This window comes from Triticum urartu, chromosome 2A (assembly GCF_056163025.1).
Source record: "Triticum urartu cultivar PI428250 chromosome 2A, HENAU_Tu73, whole genome shotgun sequence".
Lineage (NCBI taxonomy): Eukaryota > Viridiplantae > Streptophyta > Magnoliopsida > Poales > Poaceae > Triticum > Triticum urartu.
The window spans coordinates 749,767,632-749,777,880 of NC_141874.1; the positions used below are offsets into that span (position 1 = coordinate 749,767,632).

The following is a 10,249-nucleotide window of genomic DNA, read 5'->3' on the forward strand; positions in this document are numbered from 1 at the left end:
GCAGCGATGACGATGATGATGACAACGCCCCTGGTTCTGGTGGTACATGTGGCAACACATCCAGGAGGACTAGCACTCATGCCAACCCTGCGAGCAGCAGCAATTCATTGAGTAGCAGGAGCACACTACAGATGTTGATTGACAAGACTTGCTGGAAAGACAAGGATTTTCCAAAGTCAAAGAAAAATGACGAAGCAGAGTCTCAGGGCAGCATTGATATGTTCAAGCTCTGCAACTTGAAGCCACCTTTGCCAACCACCTTTCCCGTGCCAGATTTCAGCGACAAAGATATGTGTGAGAAGATCAACTTTGCCATTGACAAGAGCCTGTTCTTATCAACTGATGCTGAAAAGAATCAAATTGACATGGAGGAAGTAGGAAAGGGTCTTGACTGGGTTCATTCAAAGGAAAAATACAAGGAATATTTAAAGCAGCTCCCAGACCTAAGCTCCAGCTAGAGCAAGGCAGCATCCACGGCAAACCCTCACGTGGTTCAGAAGCGTAAAGTAGTTTCAATTAAGAAGAATCTGCAGTTGCCTCAAACCAAGGAGAAGATGGTGAGTGCAGATGCTGAAGTAAATATGGTCAAGGAAGCTGTGCTTCAAACTGATATGCCAACAGTAGTGAGCAGAGAGCCAACCAATGTCAGAGAAGTTCAACAGATCAAGGGGAAGACTCCCCTTTCAACAGTCCCACCAAAACCACCTAAGAAGAAGTTTGTCAAGTTTGCCAGGGGCGCAAAGGGGGAACAGGCCACAAAAGATTTGGGGTTCAGAGACGAGAGAGAGCTGCGAGCCGCAGCCATTGATGCAGGGGTGCCAAGTTCTGCCAGGTTGCTGCCAACTCAGACTGGAAAGATGCCAACTACAGATACCAGTGTGCCAACTGATGTGTCAGTTAGCAGCATGGTCACAGTCAAAACCACCACAGCTGGCCAGGAAGGCACCACTGCAACTGCAAGTCCCAAGGTGCCTACTGATAGAGATGCTTCAATGCCAAACACAAAAGGAGGTCATCCAACTATCAAAGTGCCATCCCCAAGAGCTGTCTTTCAGCAACCATTAACACAAGAGGAGGTGTTCGACATTATAAGTAGGTGCAAGCCTCCAAGGCCGCCAACTACAACACTATTGCGAACCAAGTCAGTGAATGATGCACCCGTGTTTGTCCCGCAAGGAGATGCCCTGGTCCTTGAACCCTTACGAAGATCAAACTCTTATCATGGTGCGGGTTCTGCGATGCACCATCTTTTGACCTCGGCATAGATGGTGATGCTCCAGCACCTGCTCCAGCAGCAGAAATAGCGGAAGCCGGTGTGATCAGCATCGATGAGTGTGAGTTAGACCCAGCAGCTGTGAATGAAGGATGTGATGCTGCTGATGCTGGCAAAGCAATAGCTCAAGAACTAGATGTTGGTTCACCAGAGAATTGCCACACCCCGATATGCGCAGAACTAGAACTTGGCACGAGCAGTTCTTCGGGGCCACCTCTTGCACGAAGACAGAGGAGGGTAAGAAGGCCCGCAGCATCTCAAAGGTCTCCATTCATCGACTACAACAAGAACAAGACTTTCAGCACCAATGAGGTAGTGAACAAGCTTTACGCTGCCCTCTTGTATTGGGTCAGGCATCACAAAGGAGCAGATGATGGAGCTACCAGGTAAACTAACTCCCCACAGCCTACATACATATCTTTTTTAGTTGCATAGTACCAGCCACTTAGTTGCACAGAAAGCATAGTATGTTGCACAGAACAGGGCTTTTAGTTGCACACTGTTCTTTTTTCATTTTCATGCACATTTTTTTTGCTGCTGTGACCCTTCGAGCTAACTTGTCTTTTTATTGCTTTCAAAAAAAATCAGCCCTGAGATAATCAGGTATGGTGCTTTCTACATTTCTTTAAAGGAGTTAGTTGATTCGATGAAGCCGGTTCAATGGTTGTCAAAAATTATTATTGAGATTGGAATCTTACACATAATGGATAACTTACCAGAAGGGTCAAAGAAGGTTGTTATGCCACTGAGGTTTTCTGTAAGTTTTTCCAAAACCTTCTTTTTACCCTCATCTTTGTTCTGTAGCACTTTTTCGTTGACCATTTGAGGGAGGCCTTTCACCTACTAAGGAGTTTTGAGCCATGTTTTATAATCTCTGCAGATAAAATTACAGCAAGGGATCCACAATGTGAATGAGATGAACAAGAAGTTTGATTACAAGAACCGTCTCGACAAGAAAGACTTGGTGAGTGTTGTGCCCACATCATCAATCTTTTTTTAGTTGGCACCCACAGCATGTCCAGTTGCACATGACACATCTGTTAGTTGGCAGATACTTGTTGCAACCCGTTTTTAACTTGACCAAGTCTTTTACTGTTTTTCTTAGCTACATCTTGTATTTGTGTCTGAAATTGTTCACGCTTGCAAGTCATGCTGCCAGTGCTCGAGTGCGCAGATGTAACCAATAAGGACGGAGGGAGGCATTATTGGGTCTTTAGTGTCAACTTGAGGGACGGACGCTTCGAAGTTCTTGATTCAAGCAGGACGCTGGACAACATTGAGCTGATGAACAACGCCTCTACCATTGCGGGGGCAGTACGCCAGCTATGGAGGAAGCATTACCCAAAGTTCAGCATCGAGCACTTCCGGATTATTGACATTGACGTACCAAAGCAGCTTGGCAAGTAAGACAATAAGCATTTCATTCCTTGTCAATCAAATACAATCATTTTGTAGTTTTTAAATTTTTCTACATGTGCAATCTTTAGTATTATTTAGACACAGTACTAGTCTTCAATCTGTTTTATCATTTTTATGAGTTTCTAATGGATTATCTAGCTAGTTGCAGAGTGGCACATAAGTAGTTGCACAGTGGCACATAATGAGTTGCAGTAGAACACAAGAAGTTGCACAGTAGGACATAAGTAGTTGACCCAATTATTTGGTTTTAATTTTATGTGACAATTTTTTTGCCCATTTTTTGCAGTAATGAGTGTGGATTGTTCGCACTGCTTAACGCCACCGAGTGGAATGGTAGACAACTGCCCAACTACGACCCCAAGGAAGTACTCAACATCAGGAAGAAGCTGACGTATGATTGGGTCACCAGCGTGCACAACACCGCCCCATGGAGGAAGTTGCTGAGATATGACAAGGAGTAGGTCAATACTATTTTTTTTCTGCTCCATGGAGGAAGTTGCTGGTTTGTACAATTTTATTAAGTAGATTTTGTAGTTGCACACTGCTAGTAATTGCGTTTGCAACTCAATATCATCACTTTTGTTGATACATTAGGAGCACTGGATATACAATTGTTCAACAACTAAATATTTAACCGGTTGCCAACAAAGGCACAAATAGCAACTTTTTTTTACACAGTGCATGAACTAATTCAAGCAGCATAAATTAGATAAAGAGGAATCATAGATGCTGAATGTGTCCACTTGGTCCCAACATTGCTAAAAAAGACATCATTATTTTCCTTTTTTGTTCCAAAGTTAGAAATGAGGAAACAGAAGCACAGGAGTCTCTGTGGACACACACCAGCAGTGTGCTCTGTAGATTGGCACTGGCTGCATTTGTTTTTCTTCTTTGGGTGTAGCTCCAGCGCCGATTTGTACCGTCGACTCTTTGCCCTACCCTTTGTAGTAGACCTTGGAGGATCCCTGGGCACAAAATCATCAGAAGCTTGTGCAAGGGATGCAGCCTCCAACGGGGCAGTAGGACCGTCACGATCACATGTGTAATAATCATATAAAAAGTTTAGTATTTTTGTTATTGTGCAACCAGCACTGATGTTCTGTGCAACCACACAGTACATTTTGTGCAACTAACTGGTTGCTGTGTGCAAGTTAAGTTGAAAAAAACACCTGCAGTAGCACGGCTTGTCATGGTACTTGGATTGTAGTCGCCTATGAGCAGAACATGAAAAACAAGTTAGATTTTTAGCTTGATCCTCAAACTAACACAGCGCACGCAACTAGGCAGCATGTTTCTGTTCAACTGGGCACTATGATATGTGCAACTAAAGTCACTCACCCTAGTTTTTGTTTTGGAGTCGGTGAAGGTACTAACCTGGGTTATGAGCCCCCTGAGTCCTGCCTGTAGGTCCATTGGGAGTAGCACAAAGGGCACTGCTAGTTGGGCCTGGCGGGGGAGGAGGTCTTTGAGGGTTGGCATCACCTATAGGCAGAACAGGACAAACAAGTCAGTTGTGTTTATCTTTTTGATGCTCGAACTAACACAGCATGCACAACTAGGTAGCCTGTTCGGTGCAACTGAGCACCATGATGTGTGCAATTGGAGTTACAGACCTAGTTTGATGGGGAGTTGGGGGCAGGTAATTACCTAGACAACGAGCCCCCTGAGTGCTGCCTGTAGGGCCATTGGGAGGAGCATCCGGGGGAGGAGGTGGCGGAGGATGCCGTGTACAGCCAGGAGGGGGAGGAGGTCCTTGAGGGTTGACATCACATATATGCATAACTGGAAAAATAAGTTAGCTGTGTTATCTTGATGCTTGAACTAACACAGCGTGCGCAACTAGGCAGTATGTTCTGTCCAAGTGGCTACCATGGTGTGTGCCACTGGGCACAATGATGTGTGCAACTGAAGTTACACACCTAGTTAGATCAGGAGTTGGGGCAGGTAATTACCTGGATGATGAGCCCCCTGATTGCTGCCTGGAGGTGGAGGAGGTCCTCGAGGGTTGCCATCATCTGATGGCCCCGTTGCAGCAGTCGGTTTTTTCTTTTTCTTGGACTTGTTCAGGTGGCCGATCTCGGTACGTGCTGCACGCATATGCTTGTATACAATAGCTTGTGCTGGATCAGAACCACTCGAAAACTTTGCTAGTTTCCGAAAATCGTATATCATGTTCCTCTCCCTTATCTGCTTCTTTGATTGAGGAGGCATTTCATCCGGTTGCTCATAACCAGTCCCTGGCGCACTAGGTACAGCAGTAGGTGTCCACCATCTTAGCAGGTACCTTTCCGGTATGACATCAACGCCAACATGGGTGAACACCTTGAGGATGTGGCAACAGAGGATGCCGTCCTTGTCCATTTTACAACACTCACACAAATAGGAACCCTCCTCCACCCTTGCCTGCACCAAGTAGTTTCGAGAACCATATTTCGCAACAAATTCCTGGTTCGGTCTGAGCTCAAACGCATCAGCACCAACTTGTAATGCATTATAACGTCCAATCAGCTCAAACTCTTCTCTAAACTTGCGGTAAAGGTCTCTAGTATAGGTTTTGTAAGCTTGCTTCTCTATTGGGAAGTTGGACCACAACTCAATCTCAAGGTGTTGTGTCCTGTAATCATTGCAGCCTTCCTTGGCAAGGATGTGGTTCTGTATTTTTTCATATTGCTTGACAAAGTTCAGCATTGAGTTGTGTGGGTTCACATATCTTTTGAGGACGGCGTTGAACCCCTCACTACGCTGTGTAGACTGGAGGAAGGGAAAGAACCTGTGTTTGAAGTAGCACGGCACCCAAGTTGACCTGTATTCGTACAACTTCTCAAAGTGCGTGTGTGCCATAGCCTCATACTTCATCATTAACCCAGCCCAATTCTGCTCAAACTCGTCTATAGTGAAGCTGAAGTCAACACACTTGTTGAAATCATCAGAGAGTCCTGGATTCCGGCACAGCAACCAACCAACCTTTTCCTGAGCCTTTTTCATGATGTGCCATCGACAACAACGGTGCACGGTGGTTGGAAAGATGCTCTGTATTGACTGCCTCATCGCACCATCCTGATCGGTGATGAAGTTGTCAGGAGGTTTGCCATCCATAGCCTCTAGGAATGCTCCAAAGACCCAATCAAAGCTCGATGCCAACTCCTTCCTCACAAATGCGCAACCCAGCATGAAAGACTGGCCATGTCGGTTTATTCCTATGAAGGGCGCGAACGGCATATTGTACAAGTTGGTCATGTAGGTGGTGTCAAACGATATGCAATCGTGGTACGCCTCCGCATAAGCTTTTCGAGCTAAGCCGTCCACCCAAAATATGTTGAAAACTCTATCCTCTTCATCATATTTCACCTTATAGAAGAAGTCTGGATCGTTTTTTTGTATATCCTTGAAGTGCGCAATTGTCTCAATCAGATCACCCTCCTTTGTGTCATCTCTACGGAAACTTGTACAAAGATTTGTTATTGCCTTTGGTCCGAACGGCACCATCATCTTAGATCCATAGAACTCTGCCATTACATGCATCATTCGTCCTGCATAATACAAAAACAAACAATATATCCTTTTTTTAGTTGCACAAATGCGCACATCCAGCTGCATAGTAATAGGACACGTGTTAGCACAGAAGATAATCACAGGAAATGGACACCTAGCTGCACCTTTTTAAAAACACTTTGCAGTTTTTGCATACAGGACATTGTGTATTTGCACAGTAAAGACAATCTAGTTGCACAAGAAGCACCAAAAGTGAAATATAAAAAGCATGGGAAGTTGGACAGGAGTTGCATAGTTAAGCCATTTCAGTTGCACAGTAGTACCATAACAGTTGCACACTGGACTGCCTAGAGGGAAACTTAATTCTTCAAGGGATATAGAAAAACACCACACCTGTAGTCAAGTTGCAGTTATACAAGATGCGCAGAAACTCCTTTTCATCAGTTGAGATGCCTTGGTGGGATCTCAAGTATTTGGACAATGAAGGTTTGTTCACGAGCGGATGATTGTGGTCACGAACAAAGTGCGTCACCTCCCATCGCCCATCTATCAGCTTCACCAACATTTTCGCCTTGCATTCAGTCTGCTTTATTGTCTCGCGTTTGCGCTTCTTCTTCTTCTTACTAGTACCAGCCTCCTCTTCAGCAAATATTGGAGGTTCTTCTTCCATCTCCTCATCACTGTTAACAGATGTTGGGTCTGGAATAGGGTCCAGGTAAGGAGGAGCCTCAGCTCCTCCATCATCAGCTTTGGGCTTCTTGAACTTGTTGCAGCAAAACTGTTGTTTTTATCAATTCATTGGTGCGGTGTGTCCGTCTAGAGGTGTTCATCTTGATAGAGAAACCCATCCGTAGTGCGTAACTGTTGTAGTGATCCTTAGCAATTTGAAGGCTGTCAAACCTCATGCCAACATAGGGTTCCATAGGTTGAGAACCAGCCTCATCCTCTCCTTCTTCTACTTGCACAGCTCCGTCAACAGCCCGAGCTCCTAGCTCAGTCCTGGTTGGACCAGGAACATTTGCCTCGGTTCCTGTGTCATCAAGAGTATGGCTCTCTGACTGCAAAGACACCACTACAGGGGCACCACGGGCTGATGACTGGCCTGCCACATTGTCATGGCCCGTAGGGTTACCATCACGACTTGCCTGCGTGTAGTAAACAGATCGACCATTTTCTGTCCAGTTTCCTTGTTGTATGCTGGGTTGCTGCTGATCCATATCATGAGGAAGCTCATTGAGATCTGGAGGCAACTCATTGAGATCAAGCATTTTTTCCCTTTGTTTTTGGATGCTGCCACACACTCCCTGCACATATAAAAAAAGAAGAAATTGATGTCATCAGTTTGTAACCACAGAAAAACTGTGTTTCAAACAACCTAAAAGCAACATGACCATAGCATAATCTTTTATTATAACAGTTATGAATTTTTTTGTTTGCACAGAGTTGTTATGTTAGTTGCACAGTTTGCAGTAAATAACTGGCAAGAGCATGACTTCTTTTTGCTACAGAGTTTTTCTTACCTTTTCCCTTTTTGTTTTGTTGCAATGATCTGTAGGTTTCCGTTTCACAAGGAGCTCTTTTCAGATTTTTCTGCACATAATTGGATGCTACATTTGAGAAGGAAAATCCAGGTGAAAGAAGAAAGAAGAATTGGAGGACAGATTATAGTTAATATGGTTCTAGATCTGGTATATTTGAACATATTAATATGGTTTGCAATAGGTGTGGGACCAGAATATATGCGTGGGAAAAGATTACGTGTGTGAATATGTTAATATGGTTTGTGGCTTCATTAGCCATGGACAAAAGTTCCTATGTTTTTCCTGTTGCACTATAGATTTCTGATTTTCGCTAGAATAGACGTCTCAATTTCCAGGATTTCCACTTGGCCAGCATACATATTCAGTTGGACATTCAATGCTTTTAGTTGGCTAGAATAGATGTCTCAGCTGGCCAAGTTGCATTTTTTTCAGTTTGTGGCCAACATGCATGTTCAGTTGGACAGTTAATGCATTCAGTTGGCTAGAATAGATGTCTTAGTTGCCTAGAATATATGTCTTAGTTGGTCATCAGTTTTTGGCCAACATGCATGTTTAGTTGGCCAGAAAACATGTTTTTTATTTCCACATATACTACATTTTTTCCAAAGTGTTCACTCAGAAACATGTATTGCCAAATATATGTTTAGTTGGCAGGATACATGTTTAGTTGGCCAGGATACATGTTCAGTTGGCTGGGATGCATGTTCAGTTGCACATTTATGAATTTTTTGTTGCACATGTTCAACAAAGCATTGGGCAGTCAATTTTTTGTTCATTTTGCAAACAATAACTAGAAGTTGGCTTTAATCATGTTTTAATTGGCCAGAGAACTCGTTTTTAGTTGGATTGTTTTAACACATCCAGGTGGTAGTTTTTGGCATGTTTAACACATCCAGCATGTTCTAACATCTGGTGTGATGTGCCAGATTCACCTCTTTTTTGAAGCAGATTCTCCATGGATCCATGGAGAAGGGGGAAGTGAAGTGGAGAGGGGGCTTACCTGCTCGATCTTACTGCTTGGTATGGCTCTGACCACCCTGCCCTTTAGATCTTGAAGCAGCTCCTTCTACTTTGGGGCTCCCATGGCGGCTGTGTAGGAGGAGGAAGAAGGGCTGGGGGCGATTGCGTTTGGATTTGTTTCTGGCGTGCAGAAGAAGAAGAAGGCAGCGTCGGTGGGGCTGAGGCGTGGGGGCGAGCGATGGCGTGGATTCTGCAACCTGGGCAGATCCTCCTTCTTTCGTGAGGAAGAAGAAGATAGCCAGGGCGCAGTTTGGCGAGGAGGGTGCACGTGATCCCACGGGGCATGGTTTGGCGAGGAGGGTGCACGTGATCCCGCGGCCAGCTGGCGGGCGGGGCAGTTGCCTTTTTTGCTCCGACGGGCGGGGACCAGGTGGACCACGTGGGCGAGCGGGGGACTGTTTCCTCTTTCGCTCGAGGGGGGACCAGGTGGTTTCCTTTTTCGGGTGGCCGCTGGCTAGCGATCCCAGGGTGGCCGGCCGCCCACTAGACGCGTCCAATTAGGATTAGCAGCCCCCTTGTCAAAATCTTCCTAAAAAAAGTCAGAAATTTCCACGTTTCTTTGTCTAATTCCATGGAAGGAATGCCAGTATTTATGACATCAATTCAATATCATTATATACGTCATAAAATTATTATTTTTTATATTTTATCTGTTTGGCATTAAAGACGCAAACAATATTTTTTACAAAGTTAATCAAGTACTGTAGTACTAAAAAATTTGACCATTAAAAAGGTATAATAGCTATATTTTAGAGTTCGTTAAGCATTCCAGTTTTCAACCCATCAGGTTAAAAACCAAGAAGTCTGAATTAGATCCGGTTAGTAAGAGACCGAGTATTCGATCATGGTTAAAGATTTGGTTTCTCGGTTATGACTTCATCCTAGTATTATGATTCGGTCTCACAATTTCCTTTCTAAGATTACTATTATAGTGGATTTCGTTTTTGTACGTTTGCCTTCACCCTTTGTCCTTCATTCTTTTGTTTTTTCTCGTGTGTATGTCACACATCCTGCATTAACTCAAACGAATCAAATTAAATCTTATCAAAACCTCAACTAAATCAAAACTTATCATGTTTTCACCTACCCATACCCTCACCCTTCCATGTCTCTCCATGCCACACTCCACCCCCATCCGTTGGGCATGTCTCGTTAATGGCAATCATCGAGCAGTACCCCCATATCGTGCCTCCATGGCTTGCTCAACTCTTCGTCGACAGGATTCCCTCAACCCAACGCCATGCGCACGTCCCTTTCTTAAAGGATCGATATGGTTGACTAGAGGGAGGGGGGTTGAATAGGCAACTAAATTTTTTTAGCTTTTTTCCAAATTAAAACTTTGCATCAAAGTAGGTTGTCTAGATGTGCAACTAGGTGAGCAACCTATATGATGCAACAGCAATGAACATACAAGCAAGCAAGAGAAGTAACACTAATAAGCTTGCACAAGTAAAGATAAGAGATAACCAAGAGTGGACCCGGTGAAGACGAAGATGTGTTACCG

The 10,249-nt window shown here is 44.3% G+C and overlaps 1 protein-coding gene across 1 annotated transcript; it reads right to left on the reverse strand.

Annotated features, from left to right (window-relative positions):
• Nucleotides 1–4,247: 4,247 nt before the first annotated feature.
• On the reverse strand, nucleotides 4,248–8,972 carry LOC125526787 (protein FAR1-RELATED SEQUENCE 5-like). Its single transcript, XM_087540419.1, has 4 exons — nucleotides 8,726–8,972; nucleotides 6,578–7,488; nucleotides 4,645–6,222; nucleotides 4,248–4,474 (listed from the first exon to the last, which is right to left on the reverse strand). The coding sequence occupies exons 2-4, from the start codon at nucleotides 6,852–6,854 to the stop codon at nucleotides 4,248–4,250; spliced, it is 2,082 nt and encodes a 693-aa protein (XP_087396545.1). The 5' UTR covers nucleotides 6,855–7,488; nucleotides 8,726–8,972.
• Between the last annotated feature and the right edge of the window lie 1,277 nt (nucleotides 8,973–10,249).